Raw genomic sequence first — 22,553 nt, 5'->3', positions numbered from 1 at the left:
AACCATTCAAACTGGCAATTTTTGCAACTTCAGTAAAATAACTGCCAGGCTTTGTGCCTGTCATGCATATTGTTTGGGTAAATTTGATAAAATCAGCAAGTAAACTTTTTAAAGCCTAAATCATGCATGTAAAAATCAATCAGAAATCTTTAATTATTGGAAAACACTTGGGGTATTGATCAGGGGGGAAAAGGTTTCTAGCCTTAAATTTAAAATTTTGCATAATTTAAGAATAACCCAAATTCACCAAATTATTTATCTTCTGCTTATATCAAGCCTTGCCTAGAAGTTAACAATTTCATGATAGCCCATAATTTAAATTTCCAGAATTGATAAAAAAAAATTGCAATGGTTTCAAAACTATAAGCTTTGAGCTGTTTCAATCAATTGCAGTTATATATATACTCAAAGTGTTTCCCTATGAAATTATCATCTGTTGCTAGATAAATCACTCCCACAGAAGAATTACTTAACAAGGAAATAGAACAACAGTATGATAATGATATATGACATATGATATGGATTATTATTCATCATTGAATACCTCTTTATGTATAATTGGGTTGCTGTCTCTAAACAATTTACCCACAGATCTTTTTTATTAGCTCACCTGGCCTGAAGGGCCAAGTGAGCTTTTCCCATCACTTTGCCTCACATCTGTCCTGAAATTTTCAGATGAATTGGGCAACCCGTTGTTGGGTTGCTGCCCCTGAATTGGTATTTTTAAGGAAATTTTGCTGTTTTTGGTTATTATCTTGAATATTATTATAGATAGAGATAAACTGTAAGCAGCAATAATGTTCAGCAAAGTAAGATTTACAAATAAGTCAACATGACTGAAATGGTCAGTTGACCCCTTTAGGAGTTATTGCCCTTTATAGTCAATTTTTAACCATTTTTCGTAAATCTTGATAATCTTTCAGAAGATTCTTCTCCTCTGAAACTACTGGGCCAAATTAAACCAAACTTGGCCATAATAATCATTGGGGTATCTTGTTTTAAAAATTTGTCTGGTAACTCGGCCAACCAACAAAGATGGCCACCATGGCTAAAAATAGAACATAGGGGTAAAATGCAGTTTTTGGCTTATAACTCAAAAACCAAAGCATTTAGAGCAAATCTGATCGAGTAAAATTGTTTATCAGGTCAAGATCTATCAGCCCTGAAATTTTCAGATGAATCGGACAACTTGTTGTTAGGTTGCTGCCCCTGAATTGGTAATTTTAAGGAAATTTTGCTGTTTTGGGTTATTACCTTGAATACTATAATAGATTGAGATAAACTGTAAACAGCAATAATGTTCAGCAAAGTAAGACCTAAAAATAAGTCAACATGACCAAAATGGTCAATTGACCCCTAAGGAGTTATTGCCCTTCATAGTCAATTTTTAACAATTTTCATAAAATTTGTAGATTTTCACAAACATTTTCCACTGAAACTACTGAGCCAAGTTCATTATAGATAGAGATAATTGTAAGCAGCAAGAATGTTAAGTAAAGTAAAATCTAAAAACACATCACCATTACCAAAACACAATTTTGTCATGAATCCATCTGTGTCCTTTGTTGACCAAGGTGAGCGACACCGGCTCTTTAGAGCCTCTAGTTCCGATATACAAAAAATGTAACTCATTAGTTATTGCAGAGCCATTATAAGTAATCTATTGTATTTATATTTGTAGGTCATGTCCATATAACAGATTTCAACATTGCTACTATGTTAAGTGATGGACAGTTAGCGACCTCCATGTCAGGAACAACACCTTATATGGGTAATATAAAGTTTGTCATATAAAAAAGAACATGTGGTATGATTGCCAATGAGACAACTCTTCACAAGTGATCATATGACATAGAAATTAACAACTATAGGTCACTATACAGCCTTCAACAACGAACAAAGCCCCTACAACATAGTCAGCTTTAAAAGGCTCCTAAATGACAAATGTAAACCAATTCAAATGAGAAATGTCCTGTTATACTCTGGTTGCATTCATCTTGTCCATACTTCCGTCAGTTAGTCCATTTGTCCAACAAATATTTCAGTCAAACTTTCTTTTTACACTACTAAACAGAATGACTCATATTTTGTCACAAGTTTGGTAGTGGAGATTTGTACCGGTAAGTGTAAGTGGATCGGTCTGACATTGGCTTCATTTTTGATTTTTGATGACTTTGGGGGGTTATGGCTCAAAATGTTTCGGAATTAGGGGCAAAAAAGGGGAAAAATTAGGTATTTCTGGTCAATGGACAATTAAGACAATTTAAAAACAGTGTAAGGGAGGTAATTCTAAAACATTTAACATACAATGTTGGGTATGTTCAGATTTACCTCCCTTACACTACTTGTATATTATGTACAAAGAAATGTCAGGTTTTGGACACATTGCAAAAAAAAAGGGGGGTGGTAGTTGTTTTCTTTTTTTTCTCTTTAAATTTCAAAAATTCCAAATTTTTTAAAAATTAAAAGAAGAAATCTTTAATTGCACAATATTGCACAATAGATTTGTAAGATCTTAACATTTGTTTTGTGTCAGAAACTCATATTATGTCAAAAAATTTATGGCAATCCAAATTCAGAGCTGTATCAAGCTTGAATGTTGTGTCCATACTTTCCCCAACTATTCAAGGTTCGACTTCTGCGGTTGTATAAAGTTGCACCCTGCGGAGCACCTGGTTGGATTCTATTGTTTAGGCCTTTGTGGTTATAATGCACCTAAACATCTTCTGTAATGAGGTTTCCAAATTTAAAAAAAAATGTGTTGTGATTTCAGCTCACATGGCACAAATGGCATTGTGCACTATTGTCATGACTTGAGTCGTCCATAGTTGTAAGCATTAAATACTTCCTTTTCATAACTTCTAGACCAAATAATACCAAACTGACCTTGAATGTTCCTAAGGAAAACTAGTATAAGAATTTTTCAAGGGATTTCATCAATCAAAATACATGGTTGCTGTTTTAGAAAAAAAAGCAATAAATTGCAGTTTTTGGCTAAATTATTTCTTCATGAACTACTACCTTCCATGAATTTTTACAAAAATAAGAATACCCATTCATGAACAAATGTCCCAAAAATGTCTGTTCTTGGTTATTATCTTGAAAACTTTTGTAAAACTTTTTTTATCATTACTAATAAAACATTAAGATCTACAAATCTGTCAACATGGCAGAATTAGTCAACTGACCTCATTTAGGAGTTATTGGCCTTGAAAGATGCTTTTTTGCAGAAACTATGATAGATTGAGATAAACTGTTGAAGCAAAAATGATTAGAAAAATTATATCAATATCATTTCAGGAGTTATTGGTCTTAAATGAAAATACTTTTACCAATTTGAGTGTTATTAGCTTAACAGGTTGAAAATTATAATTGATATATACTAAAACTTTGAACAGCAAGAATGATGAGCAACATGAGATCTACAAAAAAATATTCTTTTGTCAGATGATTTGTTATCTCAAAATCATAAATTTATCCATTTTAGTTTCCATTTCTCAGCCAGCAAACAATCTTTAAAACTTAAGGTGGTGCCTAACACCTGAACTAAAATTAATTTGGCTCGTTTAATTTTCATAAAATTTTGACAAAGTACTTACTTTGACCCTTTGTCAAAAATATAAAAATTTCCAAAAATTTGAACCAACCATTTTATCAGAAAAATTACACTGGTTATATAGCAGTTTGACAAACACTAATTTTGATCATTGTGAAGCTTTTTATTGCCTTCACAAAGCAACGTAATTAAAACGTTCAGCTGATTTTTCAGAGTTATCTCCCTGTAGTGTTAGGTACCACCTTAAACCATTATAGAGATACATTGTCCAGCAAGTCAGTTTTTGACTAACATAGTTTCAACATACATAATCCTGTTGCATTGTATCTTATTTTCTTTAGCAAAATGAAAGGTTAGCGATACAAGGTACAAGGAACCTCTTGTTTATTTTGCTTATCTTAAACAAAGTTACTTATTTGGGCAAAACAATATTGTGTTACAGAAAAGAAACCTTCAATATAAAAAAGAAGATGTGGTATGATTGCCAATGAGACAACTATCCACAAAAGACCAAAATGACACAGACATTAACAACTATAGGTCACCGTATGGTCTTCAACAATGAGCAAAGCCCATACCGCATAGTCAGCTATACAAGGTCCCGATAAGACAAGTCTTTTTATACGACCGCAAAAATTTTAATTTTTCGTCGTATATTGCTATCACGTTGGCGTCGTCGTCGTCCGAATACTTTTAGTTTTCGCACTCTAACTTTAGTAAAAGTGAATAGAAATCGATGAAATTTTGACACAAGGTTTATGACCACAAAAGGAAGGTTGGGATTGATTTTGGGAGTTTTGGTCCCAACATTTTAGGAATTAGGGGCCAAAAAGGACCCAAATAAGCATTTTCTTGGTTTTTGCACTATAACTTTAGTTTAAGTGAATAGAAATCTATGAAATTTTGACACAAGGTTTATGACCACAAAAGGAAGGTTTGGATTGATTTTGGGAGTTTTGGTTTCAACAGTTTAGGAATTAGGGGCCAAAAAAGGGCCCAAATAAGCATTATTCTTGGTTTTCGCACCATAACTTAAGTATAAGTAAATAGAAATCTATGAAATTTAAACACAAGGTTTATGACCATAAAAGGAAGGTTGGGTTTGATTTTGGGAGTTTTGGTCCCAACAGTTTAGGAATAAGGGGCCCAAAAGGGTCCAAAATTGAACTTTGTTAGATTTCATCAAAAATTGAATAATTGGGGTTCTTTGATATGCTGAATCTAACTGTGTTTGTAGATTCTTAATTTTTGGTCCCGTTTTCAAATTGGTCTACATTAAGGTCCAAAGGGTCCAAAATTAAACTTAGTTTGATTTTAACAAAAATTGAATCCTTGGGGTTCTTTAATATGTTGAATCTAAAAATGTACTTAGATTTTTTATTATTGGCCCAGTTTTCAAGTTGGTCCAAATCGGGGTCCAAAATTAAACTTTGTTTGATTTCATCAAAAATTGAATAATTAGGGTTCTTTGATATGCCAAATCTAACTGTGTATGTAGATTCTTAATTTTTGGTCCTGTTTTCAAATTGGTCTACATTAAAGTCCAAAGGGTCCAAAATTAAACAAAATTTGATTTTAACAAAAATTGAATTCTTGGGCTTTTTTGATATGCTGAATCTAAACATGTACTTAGATTTTTGTTTATGGGCCCAGTTTTCAAGTTGGTTCAAATCAGGATCCAAAATTATTATATTAAGTATTGTGCAATAGCAAGAAATTTTCAATTGCACAGTATTCAGCAATAGCAAGAAATCTTCAATTGCACAGTATTGTGCAATAGCAAGAAATTTTCAATTGCTCAGTATTGCGCAATAGCAAGAAATCTTCAATTTCACAGTATTGTGCAATAGCAAATATTTTCAATTGCACAGTATTGCGCAATAGCCAGAAATATCTAATTGCACAATATTGTGCAATAGCAAGAAATTTTCAATTGATTGGAGTTATCTTTCTTTGTCCAGAATAGTAGTTGAGTCAACTTAAATCATTGTTTTATACAATATACAATGTATATTCACTTTTACTACCAACTGATAAATTAAAACAATCTTTATCATTCAGTGATAACAAGCATCTTTTGTTACATTTTAATATTTTATGATGTATTTAAATGAGTAGTTATTGTTGCAAACTCCATTAGAAATTTGAATTGAGATCAGTTTTGGAAAAAGGGAAAGGGGGATGTGAAAAAAAATAGGGGGGGGGGGTTAAATTTTTCTCATTTCAGATTTCATAAATAAAAAGAAAATTTCTTCAAACATTTTTTTGAGAGGATTAATATTCAACAGCAAAGTGAATTGCTCAAAGGCAAAAAAAATATTTTAAGTTCAGTAGACCACATTCATTCTGTGTCAGAAACCTATGCTGTGTCAACTATTTAATCACAATCCAAATTTAGAGCTGTATCCAGCTTGAATGTTGTGTCCATACTTGCCCCAACCTTTCAGGGTTCAACCTCTGCAGTCGTATAAAGCTGCGCCCTGCGTAGCATCTGGTTTTAGAATCTTTTAAAATCGTTAGACAATATTTCAACTATTTTTTGCAATCTGAGCCGCTACGAAGCTGACATAAAGAAAAATACGTAGGAGTACGTTTTATATAGAATCAGTGTTTAATGTTTTTACTGGATTTTAGTTACTTCAATAACAGAATTGAGAATGGAAATGGAAAATGTGTCAAAGAGACAACAATCTTATGTTCACATAATAAAGCACTAATAAGAGCTAATAACATTTAATTCTTTAAAGATGGTGCCCAACACTACATGGAGATAACTCTGTAAAGTCAGCTAAATGTTTTAATTACGTTGTACATGTATTGTTAATGGGATAATAAGCTTCTCAATGATCAAAATTAGTATATTTTTTTTTTTGAAATTTTTGTAGTCAAAGTTAATATTTTGTCAAAATTATATGAAAATTAAACGAGGCAAATTAATTTTAGTCAAGGTGTTGGGTACCACCTTAAAAACACATATGAAATCAGTTTTATTAGTTATGCATATTGCATTTTTTTTCCTCAACAATTTATGTAAGGATGTGTATTGATTGTGTTATGAAAGTTAATTTTAACGTGACGGAATATTGATATCCAGTTAATATCTCGAAGCATTACAAATAGTTACAGTAATCATGTCAAATTACGCTTTGTTATAAACCTGGTTATCAGTTAATGTTCTTTACAAAATTTTGACGTGAGTGATTTATGTGCTGCACTAAAACAATAAACAATAGAATTGAAGGTGTCAAGAAGATACAAAATGAAATGTGGGGGAGGTGATATACCTGTTTTAAAAGACTTGGTTTGAATTGATTAAAGAGATATTGGACATTGTTTTGAAATAACCAACAATAGTTTCTTGATTGATCATTGGTGTTTTAAATGCCAAATTTAGCACATTTGTCTATTTCATGGCAGCCAGTTTTTATTGGTGGAAGAAGCAAAAGTGCCTAGAGAAAACCAATGACCTGTTAATCTTCGGTCGAACAACTGACAATCTTAGTAGATCAGATCAAGAGTCAAATGATTAGAATAAACTGACTTTAAACTTAAAACAAAAAAAAAAGTCTTAAAAAAATCATTCTGATGCCCTCACTGTAGCAGAGAGGGCATAAAGTTTTAACCTAGTCCATCTGTATGTCCGTCCGTACATTTCAAATTTGGTTCCGTTCTCAAACTTTTGTTTGCCTCAACCAAACCTTATGAAACTTATACACAATTTTTATAAACACAAAACACATACCAAGTTTGAATTTTGTGCCTCACTTGCAATGTTCTAGAGTTATGCCCCTTTCCAAATGGAAAAAAAAAATCATTTCTGTTCTCCAACTTAAGTTTGCCTTAACCAAATGTTATGAAACTTGTACACAATGCTTATTACCACAAAACACAGATCAAGTGTGAATTTTGGTGACCTCACTTTTACTGTTCAAGAGTTATGCCCCTCTACAAATAGTAATATTACAATTTTTTTTTGTAAATTTGGCAAATTCACGTTTGGCAAATAAGTGTTGTTTATAGTGCGGTGACAGAAGTGTAAAAAGTCGTCTAGATCGCGAGTTTAATCTCCCCAAATAACACACGGCTAAAAATGGTCTTAACTTAAAGACAAATATGTCTTCTTTAGTTTTTGCCCTGTCGTCATTATTTCGTACGGTCACTTTTTTCTAAAAAGTCGTTTTAATGACTGGTTGTATATTGGAGAGTTTCAACCCCCCTTTTTCAAAATGAAAAAAATGGGTATGTTTGCTTACATTTAATTGAAATAGTTTTTCCTGAAGCTATTTTGACATGTCAAAATATGCTATTCAGTATTTTATTTTCTTCTAATCTATAAAATTTGTGAAGTTTATACTATTTAAAATTGAGGTAATTTTAATTGCAAATTCAGACTCAAACTTTAGTTTCTTCTTCATAGTAGTAATAACAATTATCCCATAATATTTTAAGCATATAGTATTTAATAAAACTAATAAGTGATAAAAATTTCGGAACCAAAATATGAAAAAAACATTAAGAAATCAATGGGAAAAGAATGGAGTAAAAATCTTCTATTTCAACACGGAACTCAATCACTTGCCTTCCGTCCCATTTTGTGTATTAGTCAATAATTTGCTCTCAAATGATATATGAAATTACTACCTTTTTCGCTATTATATACACATATTTTCAATTAAAGTGCACTGATATATGCCACATACTTTGTTTGTATATGTTTATATTCTATGTTTTTTCGTTATAAAAGTTCAAATATACTTTGTCAGAAAAGTCTTATTGTAAAATCAAAATAATTGACGGATAGTTTATGTAAATATTCCGTGATATGTCAAGTCCTTTGCAACTTGCTCGATTAAGTCCAAAGAACAGACGAAAGTCGTTAAATTTTATGCAGTGAATAAAAAATATGCTAAAAAAACCTCAATTGAAATTTTGAGTCAATTTACCAGTTTAGGGAAGTCGACTTTTGTATCTGCATTGCATAAAAGATTGAATGAGGGGGACATCAAGATGTGTCATGCGATAGCTGTTAATTTGAAGAACTCCGTTCAGGAAATTGACGACATACAATTATCTGACTGTTGTCCATCAGTTTCGGGTATTCAGTGTACACGTTCTAGAATGCAGTCGTTCATCTGGAGCGCTTGTAACAAAACATTTTAGAAAGATAAAAAAATACTCAAGTTTGAATCAGATGAGAGTATTAAAAATGTTTTATCCGTGTCAGATAAAGTTAAAGTTGAAATAGTTTCTTTTAAACTTCAAGCACTCTGTCATTTTGGTTGCATTACAAAATATTTGCTGAAAACGAAAAAAAAATCCAAACCCGTGGAAGCAGATATTTCAGAACACGATACTGCTTTTACTAATTTTATTTTGGCTATTGACAACGATTTAATGGTCATTCCTCATGACACCGTTACTTGATAAATATAGATCATTTCTTCAGGCTGATTCTAATTTAAAATATTCTAGATGTAAAATGCAGTCTAAACTCATTTATTTCTACAGAAATTCAGTTGTCAAACAACTTCAACAAGTTCAAGGCAAATATAACATGTTATTTAGTAGCAAAATAACTATTTAAGATGCCATATAAGCTTCTAGTCAATTGAAAACTGATCTCAATGTCAACTGTAATAGACACAAATAACGGACAGATATTTAATTCTGCTGCAAGTGTACTTAGAAAAGACATCGAAACTCTAAAGAAGACTACCCAACTTCGGATGAATTGTTTCTTCCTTCTTAATTCAGTCAATGCCTTCGTATGTATTGCAATTCATTCTATGGTTACTCAATGAAACTGCATACAGCCAAGACTATTCTCAGGAAATGGCACCAGCGAAATTGTGGAAATGCTAAGCAATTGTTGAGGCAATCTTTTTTATTTTACTCTTTTTCATTTAGGATTGGCTTTACAAATGTACCATGAGTTTGGTTCAAAACACCTTGTTGAAACCTTGAATGCCAATTGATTTTATGCTTCTTAAAATAAAGTGGGACGCTATCTAATGTGTTGCCAACCATGAAATTGAGCGAATTCAAGATAGTGTGTACTTCTCGTATGATGTTTCCCCAGCATCTTTGCAGACAAGCATATGGATGTCATCACACCTTCCTAAACCCCCTTATAGATCTCTGTTAAATCTTGGATAAACTGATAGGGATGGTCTGAAGCTGGTATTTTTTTAGGAACAAATGTCTTCGGACTTCCTACAAAACCTTGTCTGTACTTGTAAAGAAAAACTCAAAATAACGTGTTTGCTTTGAGCAGAACCTTTCATGTGCAGACCTGTGGCCATGAGTGAAATGTGTAGAAATATTAAAACATGTCAAAATGTTAGAAATTATTATAAATTAAGGAATGTATCTCCCTCTTGCAAAGCTCTGATTCCTTTCACGGATTTGGCTATACTTTTTGGAACTTTTGGATTATAGCTCTTCATCTTTAATATAAGCTTTGGATTTCAAATATTTTGGCCACGAGCATCACTGAAGAGACATGTATTGTCGAAATGCACATCTGGTGCAGAAAGAATGGTACCGTTATTGTTATTATGACCACTGGGTCGATGCCTCTGCTGGTGGACTGTTAGTTCCCGAGGGTATCACCAGCCCAGTAGCCAGTCCTCCGGTACTGGCATGAAAATACGGATTTTTTGTTTCATTAAAATTTACTGTTACAAAATGTTAGAAATTATTATAAATTAAGGAATGTATCTCCCTCATGCAAAGCTCTGATACCTTTCGTGGATTTGGCTATACTTTTTGGAACTTTTGGACTATAGCTCTCCATCTTTAATATAAGCTTTGGATTTCACATATTTTGGCCACGAGCATCACTGAAGAGACATGTATTGTCGAAATGCGCATCTGGTGTAGAAAGAATGGTACCGTTATTGATATTGTGACGGTTGATGAAAATGAACATGATGGAGATAAGGGTTGATTTGGTATAAAGCTTGTTGCACTGGTACACACGGTTCCAGTCCCGAGGTTAGGGGAGTGTTGGTGTGCCCTTAAAAAAGTTAAACCCCACCACTATCTGTATGTGTCTGTTTCAAGTTACGAGACGATAATGCAGTGTTTGTCGTTTGTTTCTATATACTATATTTGTTTCTTTATTATTTATTTTGTACCTTAATCAGGCTGTTAGATTTTTTGTTTGTTTTAAATTATTCGTTTCGGGTATTGAAGACTTTGCAGTATGAATTTTACTCATTGTTGAAACCAGTACGGGACCTATAATTGTTTTATGTCTCATTTGGTCTCATTTGGAGAGTTGTCTCATTTGCAATCATATCACATCTTCTTTTTTTTATATGGAATACTTTTGAAGTCTGTGGTACGTTGCAAGGGAAAAAGGGGGGATATAGTTACAAAACCTATAATGTAATAGATATTAACCAGAGTTAAATACACAACAAAAGATAATACTATGGTAACAGTAATAATTGTGAGTAGTCTATAAAAAACCTGAAGTATCCGCAAATTCAATTTGAGTTCATATTTGACTGTAGTGTTCTATGGCTTTGGTTTGATACCTCACGCAATATGATTCAGTGGTTGTTGTTTGTTTATGTGTTACATATTTGTTTTTCGTTCATTTTTATGGCCCCGCAATGAAGTTGTCAGTGACATATAGTTTTACCCTTGTTTGAAATTCCGAAACTCCGTAATTCCGTCATTCTGTCACTCCGCAACAAACGATTATACAGAGTTTATTTCTAAACGCCTTCCGATATTTGGCTGATTTTTTTGTATGTGAGTTAACCATGATGAGTTACAGATCAGGTTAAAGTTTTGTTCCGCTCCTCTAATTTTTGCCGAAATTACGGGATTTGGACTTTGATAAATTGTTGAAAATCACAGTTATACTGACTTTTTTTCTAAACTCTTTTAAATATTGGGATGATTTTTGGCATGTGAGTTAACCAAGATGAGTTACAGATCAAGTTTAAGTTTTGTTCCGCTCGGCTAATTTTTGCCGAAATTACAGGCTATGGACTTTGATCAGTTGTTGAAAATCATAATTATAGACTTTTTTTCTCATTTGTCTCAATGGCAATCATACCACATCTTCTTTTTTATATTAATAAAACTAAATAGAACTGGTTTTTTTTTTTGAAAATTGCATGATTAACGCTTTTTTTTTTTTGAAAATTGCATGATTAACACATGTCAAAGACATATGTTTAAGCAGATCTTTTTAAACGTTTTTACCATTGCATAATCCCACGTAGACTTATGTAACTTAAAAAAAAAGGTAAATGATTCATATGGGGATAGAATTGACTATGCAAGGCCCCTGACGACTGTGAAATGAACTATAGTACATGTGACCATATATAACAGAAAAAAACATAAAGCACATATAAGGTTGGGAAAATGGAATTAGATCAAGGTTTTTTCTTTTATGTGAAAATTTTGAAATATGACTCATATATCTGTCCACCCACCCATGTACTCTTTGTGATCCCCCTAGTGACCTAAAGGGAATGTTATGAAATGTTTTAAAGGTTATTAAATCTTAGATTTGTCATAGATCCAGATGTGTTTTTTTTTTATATTTTAATTATTATTTGATTAACCTTGTAATAAGGAAATATTTTGATCTTTAAAAAAAACATTTGTTTTCATAGGATTGGATTTTTGAACAGAATACTGAAGTAAAAAGAAGGAGTTTTTATAGGGGCTTATGTCATCGAGACATGTGTGACATATTTGCACTTAAATTTAAATCCTGATTCTCAGTAGTACTCAATGTCAACATATCAGCATTAGCAAGGATAAGCTCCCCATAAATACACATATGTATTAAGCATCTTCACATGCACAGCATATACAGCAACTGTCTGATTGATGAGGGTGTTAAACCAGCAACAATCAATCAATCAATCTGGTGATAAAAATGTTTGAATTTTCCCTTCCTGCACTGAGCACTAAACTTTTATTCTTAGAAAGGATTCTGTCATAAGACAGCATAATGGATTCCACTTCAATGTAATAGCAAAGATCAGCAACATCTACAAATCAAGTTGTTTTATTATAAATAACTTTTGGTTCTAGGAAGTAGCAGCCATAATGTCTGATAGACGAGCATAAAAACTTCTAACAGAACATTTTGAACTTACTCAGTGGAAACCTGGGACTCTTTTCACAAAAAAATCCTGCAAATTAAAATTGATCTGTAAGGAAACTTACCGTAAATGTTGCTAATTTAAGATTTTTATGTGAATAGAGCTGCTTAGACCAGGGATGACATCAATTTTTGTTCCCCTTTCAGTAGTACTGGTAGATGCTTAGAAACCAGTAGAATTATGTGGACAATTTTCTTAACTTGATGTTTTGTTGATAGATTATGCAGGAAATTTTTAAGAAAGTTTCAATTCAGGAATGAAAATGAGTGACGGAACTTGAATCAGAGGGTGTATTGGAGCAAGAGAAATCATAATTAACTTGCCAAATAGAATACTTGTTCTTTTGGCCTATTGACATCATATAATTGAGTCACTTTTATTTCATGACATCAGACAAAGTCATATTCTCTTGTGATGTCCAAATCTTTCAGGACAGAATGGGATATGTATCCTTTAATTGCAGACAAATAGCAGTTATGTGTACTGTTATAGTTAAGAAAATTTATTATTTAGTCTTCCTGTTTATTTTATTTTATTTATTTATACAGCACCAGAAGTATTTGCCTGTGCTTTAGATGAGTGTCCTGGCTACAGTTATCCTGTTGATTGGTGGTCTCTTGGAATTTGTGCCTATGAAATGCTGAAAGGAAGGGTAATTAAATTGATTATTTATTTTTAAGTATCAATTGAAATCTTTATTGCCATTACACTATACATTTATAGCACATGTAGCATGTGACAAAACAAACAATATCAACAAGATATAGTTATATACATAATGAAAATAAATAGTTAAAGAGTCCCCTGTCCTTGGTTCTATAGACTGCTTTAAAAAGGATCTGAGCTTATTTAACTGAAAGTGTGGTCTTAGGTTGAGGATATAAGTATTATTTATAACATTTAAGGCGTTACCAAACCTCTTGACTAACTCTTGAATTGACAAAAATCTAAAATTTCAAAAACAACACATATTATTGGATATAGCCGTTTGACGAACACTAATTTCGATCATTGAGATTCTTAATATTTCCTTAACAATAAAATGTGATTAAAACATTCAGCTGAATTTAACTGAGTTATCTCCCTGTAGTGTAATGTACCACCTTTAATCAAAAACAGTTGTACCAAGTTTGAAATTGAAACCTTTTTTTGGCAGCCTGACATGAGAGTTATTGAGATAATGACTATTTTTAGATGTGATAATTTACCATTCAGAATCTGATTATATAATATCTGTTGATTTAATGTACAGATCAATGATTTAATTTAATGCTGCAGGAAATTAGATTTTTTAGTGAAATTCAATTATAATTTTCACTAAGGGTGTTCTATTGTGAATCTATAATGGATAGAAATTCCTCATTATCAACTGTGTACGGGAATAAGAATTAGAAATATAAAAAAAATGTGAAAAATAAGGAAGTAACACAATTTCTAATTGAAATGTCTCACAGTCTGTGACAGTTGCAATTTTCAAATATAGATTCCTTCATAGCAACTCCTATTTAGGGTTAATGTAACTTTATATTTTTGCAACACTAAAATTTATTTTAGTTAGGGAATTTAGTAGAATGTAACATACAAAGTTTGATATTCAAAAACCCATTTTGAAAGGATGAGGAAGGGGTATTACTTTGCTTATGAACATCAAGAGATACAAAAGTTTTATATATTTAGCAGGGTTTGCAAATAACTTGAACTCTGCTTGAAATCAGATAAATGTCAACTGACTGCCCTGCACTCAGTATGAACATATTGGTTTCTGGAACAAAAATTTGAACCAAAAAGATTTTTGTTCTACTTTGGTAGATGATGCACCATTGGACTAGTATTATAGACCCTTATTGACTTTAGGGTCAAAAGATAAGGTCACATTATCTATAAATAGACTGAAATATTGAGAATGTTGTATTGTGATGATATCTTTTGAGCCATAAATCAGATCTTACCATATCTTTGATAGATAGAAGCACTTTTAATTTTTTAGGTCAATAGGGCAAAGGTCTAGGTTACAGTAGCAAGTTAAAGACTGCAATTTCAGCAAATGTCTTGTTTCCCAGCATTTGACATGAATTTTCTGCAGACAATTAAGTCCTCATTTAACACAACACAAAAAGATCGTTTTCCCTCTGAAAATTCATAAAGCTTGCAAATCAACAGATGCATTATAGTACTTCTGTATTAAAAGTTGCAATGGTAATCTTATTATTCTCTCACAAGGAAATTGTCAAATTGATATTATTGCATAGCAATATAATATTACCCACAGAAAGTAACCAAAAGTTAGCGTGCAATAAATTCTAATATTGCACTAGTTCAATAAATCTTCAAAATTCATGACGTCATCAACGACAAAATCTTAGTTTACACCAATTTTTACTTTCAAATATTATATTTCTATACAATAAAAGGGTTATTGTATGAATATTGGGGAATATTGTCCCTCGTAGAACATATATTGCACTCGCAAGCTCGTGCAATATAAAATTCTACTCGGGACAATATTCTCCAATATTCATGCAATAACCCTATATTATTGTTTTTAACCCTGTTCTTTTAGTACTGAAGAACCTAAACTGCATACAAAAAGGATTTACAAATATATTGCTGAAGTAATTCAAGCACTGTGTTGTAATATATAAGTTTATGATATTATGTTTCTCACCATTTGAAATCAACTTTAAACATCTTTAATCTACAGTCCTCATTGTACTCAACAAAAAACATTATTTCTCCCTCTGAAAATCCACACAGATTGGAAATCAGCATATGCATCTAGTGCTTCTGCAATTATTTAGAAGTTGCAATGGTAATCTTATGATCCTCTCACCAGGAAATTGTCAAATTGATATTATTGGTTTTGACCCTGTTGTTGTAGTATCATAGAACTTAAATTGCATACGAAAAAGGATTTTTACAATCACAGTGTAAGGCTGTATAGGTTATCATTCATTTTCGTACTTAATTCAGACACAGTATTGTAGTATATCTGTTCATGCATTCTCAATATATAGATATTAGTAAAATAGTAAAATGGATTTGACCTAGATTTATTAAACTACTAAATGAGGTCACTGGAACTTTCATGTAAAACATAAAAAGGACTGCACACATGACTATTTCATGATCGTTTATTTTATTTCATTGTGGTTTTGTGAGTGTAAGGGTGGCATTGTCTGACATAAGTTTAAGATAATACTGAAATAAAAAAGTTAGGAAAGTGGTATGAAAGGACATGTATTTAAGCAACTTCAAGTTAATGTATGTCCTTCAATAATGAGCAAAAAAAATACATACATCTAAGTCAGGGCCCCAGGATAACAAAAAGTAAAATAATTAAAAAGAGAAAACCAATGGCCTCTAATTTCAACTTAAATAACATTATTGGTAGAACAATTAATAAATCTTACAATCTCAGTGTTGATAAGCTATTGATATTACTGGATTTATTTTACTTGACTGTGCGGGATTTAACCGGTTCCCTTATAATAAACCAGTCAATCTATAGATAGGTGTTTTGGGATAAACTCATCAATGAAGTGCCCAGTCATTCTTTTGTAAATTCCTTTGGTGACACTGATAGGTGATAAGAAATCTATAATAATTATAACAGCAATCATCCTTATCACACACATCTTCAAATAGACTAGCTGCCCTTATGCAAATTAAAACTTAAGTTCTGCCCGATCAGTTGAAATAACATTGGTAATACATTAGTAAACTATTTAGCTCTAAAACATTATGAGATGGAATACAGCTAGGGTAGTGGTTGACATTGGTGGCTTCAATGACATCAATTGTACTGCAGGCTCCTGACTTGGAATAGGCACCAAAAGATTGTTGCTTGGTTATGTTTAATAGGATTCACCCTTCCTCTTTAAACTTGGGACAACATTGTCCAACAGTTCAACATTAGAACAAACTGTAAAATTTCTATTTAAATTCTGTTTTTCTTTGATTATTTCAGCGTCCTTATGATATTCACACAGGCACCTCCATCTTAGAAATAAAACAGATATTTATGACATGTAAAGCTCACTACTCACAGTCAATGCATGAAGGAGTGAAAGATCTTATAAAAGGGGTCAGTATGTATTGTAGATCATTTTCTTGCAGGTGTTTCATTTAAGCTTGCTTATTTTGCCCGTAAGATAAAATTTCATAAATCCCATTTGGGCGAACTTGGGCCCTAAACAAAAATTAGAACAGCATCAGTGAAAGAATATTGTTTAAAATTAAGAAAAAGTGGAATATTTTTGTTATCATTTGTAAGAAAACAATTATTCTTAGTCCATCTTGAATATCAGCTTGCACCCATTTACTTCTATTTTAATAAATAGTATTAGGCTAACCCAGCCCTTAATGGTAATAGTATTTGAAGTCAGGAATGAAAATAGTTTTCCTTGCTTATGATATAATTTCTGGTTATAAATATAATTGGTTCAAAAGACTAAAGGTTTGTGTTATATAGGTCTGTTAAAGCTAGCTCATTTATTTCTGTTTTTTTGGTAGGGCATATAAGTATTATTTGTTTATTGAAGAAAAAAAAAGATTTTATTTCTATGCTTTAACCTTATCTTTCAGTTATTCCTATAATGCATGGAACTTTATACTTTGTATTTTCACACATTTTGTCTTTCCTCCTACAACAGAACTTTTGATTTGCAAAAAACAATTTATTTTTGGGTCATAGAGATGTAGTGTAAATGATATAATGTAGATAAATGTATTTTCATGTATGTCAGTTAAGGTGGTGGATTGAGAAAAAAAATTCTGGGATATGTTATTTTATGGTATTGCTAAAGTCTGCAATGCCAGCTTACAGAAAACTTGTGCTTTGTTAAATTTAGATATCTTGTTCACTCCTACCCATAAAATCTACAAAAATTGGTATTCCACAAATAATTATGAACCCACAGTAACTAGAAGCTCTTTATACCTAGAACAAATTATCAAAGTTCCTTGGATGTTTTGGAAATCAAAAGTTCTGTTGTATGAAATAATTTAATAATTTTATTTTGTAGGCATTATTCTTCCTGTTTTCTTTTTACACAGATTTTCTTTCATATTATCCTTTATTTTATCTTTCATTTTATACTTTTATTTTATCTACAGATATGAAATGTTGTAAGTACTGTGTGTCCTGTTAACCATGCACATTTAATCAGACATCTTAAGTTTAAATGTTAGTAAGGAGTTACTTTATTTTATCTTTTGTATATTAGTGATTGGGTAAATTTTACTGTCCCAAAAAGCATTTTCAGGGAACAGGTTAGAAAATCTAGGTTTTACCCCCTCAAAATGTATGTAGTCAGGACAAAATCATTGTTCAGCCTTTTTTATGCCCCATTTATGGGCATTATGTTTTCTGGTCTGTGGGTCCAATCGTCCGTCCATCCGTTCGTCCCGCTTCAGGTTAAAGTTTTTGGTCAAGGTAGTTTATGATGAAGTTGAAGTCCAATCAACTTGAAACTTAGTACACATGTTCCTTATGATATGATCTTTCCAATTTGAATGCCAAATTAGAGATTTTCCTCCATTTTTACGGTCCATTGAACATAGAAAATGATAGTGCGGATGGGGCATCCGTGTACTATGAACACATTCTTGTTGTCTTATTAAATAATTATTTCAAATTTTATAAGCTTATATCTACTGCTGGTTTGTTGTTTTATTTAATAAGAATAACATAATTTTCAGTATCATTCATAACATTGAGAATTATATAAGATCTTTGAAAATCTGTTAACCTCATGGATAAGTCATTAAACTTAACATGTCTGTATGTAATAGTAGTTTTTGGCTGGGTTGCACAGAAAGGCTTGCATGTAGAGAAAAAGTTTGGTACTTTTTTTGTCTAACTTTTGTCTAACTGTAAAAAAAGTCACAGAAGCAAAAATTAAGAGTGCTGTTTTATGGAGTCTTCAGATAAAAATAACAGAAGCCAGAATAAGGTGTGATGTTCTAGTGTCAGAGCAGCAACATTTGTCAAAGTTTGGGAGTAGATTACACAGGCTAGACATATATCTGTGTCAAAAAACGTAGTCAACTTGAATAAACCTTTGACCCTTGTCACCCTTTGGTATTCTGTTGTTGCTGTCTTTTTACAATTTATTCATAAACAAATGAATATAATATAAAGAAATATTGTTATCACCATGGAAAGTACAGAAAAATAATCAAAACAGAAGATTAACAAGTTCTATAGATGTTGTAAACAGATGCAGACGACACAATATGGATTGTCATTATGAGACAGCCAAAGGTTACTGACATTAATAAATATCATTTATTTGTCATAAATTTGTTTGGCAATTATATTGTCATCAAGTATAACATTTTTATACAAATATATCATGCTTACAAGGGGTATTTTTGGCAAATACCCCTTGTAAGCATGATATAATTGTTTAATTCCACCGAATGTTCCACCTCAGAAAGTTTATTATAATCAGGTATCATATGAAATTTCGACTTGAATGTATAATTTTTGTATACACTGCAGCTGTGCTATTTGCGCAGTCAAATTGCATTGACCGTATTATCATTTCTTATCATTTTTTTTATGTACAACCACTGACTGTATATATATCTCCCTTTTTCTGATAATAAGCTGGTTTTCGGCTGAGTACTACACTTTGTTCATCAGTTTCAGTGAAGCGTAATACAAGTGGATTCCAGTTTTATGTAACCGGTTGACAATTCGTTTCCGTTGAGTTTTATTTATGACGTCATTCCCGGAATTTTTACGTCATTTGGTCCAAATTCAATAATGATGCTTTTTATCCTAAATATTTCATCTGGAACCATTATATATTTAGAATGACCATGAATTTGTCATATTAGAATAGAAATAATTCATTGCGTTATTTTTAGACATGGTATTCCCCATCTGCCATGGTATTTGCTAGGGTATTTCCCATCTGCCATGGTATTTGCTAGCAAATACCCCGGCATATGGAATTCCCTAATGGCAAATACCCCGGCAGAGAAAAGAAAATGGCTCAATATATAGAAATTGGTGAAAAATACCATGGTTCTCATCCAATCAAAATACAGCATTATTACATAAGGTGGAATTATACACAATATTCCTACATAATCTAGAGCTTAGTATTTTTAACAATAATATTCAGTAAAACCTGTAGGACTTAGTACTATATTCATGATTCAGTCTTTATTTGGACACTGACAGACTGCCTTTGGAATTTTATACACAAAATATTGTTTTAATGTTTTAAATAGCACATAAGATACACAAGCTACAAAATAGAAGAGGGGTTTTATGTTTTCTTTTCTGTGAGTTTATCTGATACTCTCTCCATCTGTTTGTCTATCCCTAATCAGGTTATTTTTTGGTTGCGGTACTGTGGAGTGTGGATTCATTATCATTGGTTAGATACACATTTTTGGTGGGTTTTGTGTGTACAGGTTGACCACGAATTCAAATGTTCACTGAATAACATATTTTCAATAGGCTCTGTGTACAGAGATTGGCAAAACAACCGTATCAAATATCCATGTATATATATGGAAGTTTTCAGCAATCCACAAAAATTGATACCCACGAAAATAAATGTATCTACAGAAGCTTACCTTGAAGTTGCAGTCATATATACTTGAAAGGGAAGTAGTTCAGTTCAGTATGGGCACTATTTTACCCTGAAACTTGAAACTTATCATGCATGTTCATTTTGATGAGAACTTCATTTTAGCTAACTTACCTGTTTGACCCAGATTTCACACTTCACTGAACATAGTGTGGACAGGGCATGTTGTCCTATGAACATATTCTTGTTATATATTTCCAATAAAGGTAACTTTCCCTTGTTCAATAGATGTAGGTTTTTTGTGCAACCTGGCCAACTGAGTGTTTTACCCCTATATAAGTGTAATAATATCGTTTGTTACTTAACAACTAACCTTTGGCACAATGCACATAATTGCTATATACTGCTCTTGTCAACATGGATACCTTCATGATTTCAATGCATTAACTTTTTACACTGGGATTAAATCTTACTGCATCGAATTGTAATTGTGTCTCAAAAGACTCTTTGCAGCGGAAATTTTTCATAGATTTCTTAACATTTACAGTTATGTGAATTTAGAAGTAATTTGGTGCATTTATTATTGCGATGACATTCTACAATGAGAGAATAATTATTGAGATTACAGGAAAAGCTGTTTAGAAATACATATGTCAGATTTCAGAATGTGGGTTTTTTTATTATCGGGATACTCACCAAGTTGAATCATTTGTAATACCAGAGATATAGAAAACCTCACAAATTGCAAATAATTTCAGCATTTACTATGTATATCGATATAAAAAAAAGAATGTGTGGTATGATTGCCAATGAGACTATAAATTACTCTCCTCCAGGGACCAAAATGACATAGAAGTTTACAACTATAGGTAACCATACGTCCTTCTACAATGAGTAAAACTTATACCGCATAGTCAACTATAACAAGCCTAGAAATGACAAATGTAAAACAATTCAAACAAGGTAACTTAAGGTGGTACCCAACACTTTCACTAAAATTATTTTGGCTCGTTTAATTTTCATAAAATTTTGATAAAGTATTTACTTTGACCGTTTAACAAAAATATAAAAAATTCAAAAAAATTGAACCAAGCGTTTTATCAGAAAAATTACACTGGTTATATTGCAGTTTGACAAACACTAATTTTGATCATTGAGAAGCTTTATATTGCCTTCACAACGCAATGTAATTAAAATGTTTAACTGATATTACAGAGTTATCTCCCTGTAGTGTTAGGTACCAGCTTAAGGCCTGATTCATGTACAAAACTATGAACAAAAACAAATATGATAAACTGAAACAAAATTGAACAATCTGTAACCACTGAATTAAGCCAATCCCTCTCCCTAAGGTAACCTGGGATAGTGGTGTAATAGTACAATGTAAGACCAACCAATCAGTTGAAACTTGTTTCAATGAGGAAAACTAATTAAACCTGTCCTCCGTAGTTTAGTTTTTAGAGGTAAAAAACACCATAAAGAACACCAGCAGCACTCAATAACCAAATGACTTTTTCTACAAAGCTTGAAATTTTAATTCTAACATATATTAAGAAAAAAGAACAGATTCTAGAATCAGTTGACAAAGGTTGACTTAAAGATTACTTGTGCCTTTAAAGATGGAGGTTCTGTAACTTTGATCAGTATTTAATTAACTTGTTTGATTTGATTTTTACAGTTGTTGACTTTAGACCCAGACAGAAGAATATCAAGTTTAGTGACATTAAAAGGACAGTATTTTATGAATGAACTGGACTTTGACAAAGTTTTATTGAGACAAATGAAACCAACATTTGAGCCTTCGGTAAGTATATGATAAAAGGTTAAGATAGATGAAACATTAAATTTTGCATCATGTTGACATTGTTGTAGTCATAAAATCTACCTAAAAAGTTTTGGTAAAGAAATGTTAATGAAAAACTGATAAATGGATATTTTTTTATTATAGACTATTGTTGTTCAGGAATTTATATTGAATTCTCCTTAAAAGACAGAACAACATAGAAAATACTGTATAAATATATTCTTGTTTCATGGTCAAACCAAATGACTTTTTACATGAAAATCCACTATATGTTTTATACATTTTTTTCTTCAGAAAGACCATTTAAACTGTGATCCTACATATGAACTAGAAGAAATGATTATAGAATCCAAACCACTTCATAAAAAGAAGAAAAGATTAGCTAAACAGAATTCTAAGAGAGGTGAACTGTCCAGACAGGCCTCTGTGGTACGTACATTAATTGTTTTCTGTATGAACAATCAAACAGTAACACAAATAGAGGATAGAGTTATCTAAAATGT

General features: G+C 31.8%; 1 protein-coding gene across 1 annotated transcript in view; it reads left to right on the top strand.

Annotated features, from left to right (window-relative positions):
- Window positions 1-22,553, top strand: part of LOC143072158 (serine/threonine-protein kinase 32B-like) — a 75,838-nt gene that overhangs the window by 48,739 nt on the left and 4,546 nt on the right. The window contains exons 6-10 of the mRNA XM_076246973.1: window positions 1,682-1,771; window positions 13,245-13,348; window positions 16,664-16,780; window positions 21,925-22,050; window positions 22,345-22,479. Coding sequence (XP_076103088.1) covers window positions 1,682-1,771; window positions 13,245-13,348; window positions 16,664-16,780; window positions 21,925-22,050; window positions 22,345-22,479 — 572 coding nt within the window. The remainder of the gene's footprint in view (window positions 1-1,681; window positions 1,772-13,244; window positions 13,349-16,663; window positions 16,781-21,924; window positions 22,051-22,344; window positions 22,480-22,553) is intronic.

The sequence above is a fragment of the Mytilus galloprovincialis genome, chromosome 4 (genome assembly GCF_965363235.1).
Source record: "Mytilus galloprovincialis chromosome 4, xbMytGall1.hap1.1, whole genome shotgun sequence".
NCBI lineage: Eukaryota > Metazoa > Mollusca > Bivalvia > Mytilida > Mytilidae > Mytilus > Mytilus galloprovincialis.
The sequence above is the reverse complement of the archived record's forward strand: the minus strand, read 5'-3'. Positions and strand labels throughout refer to the sequence as shown.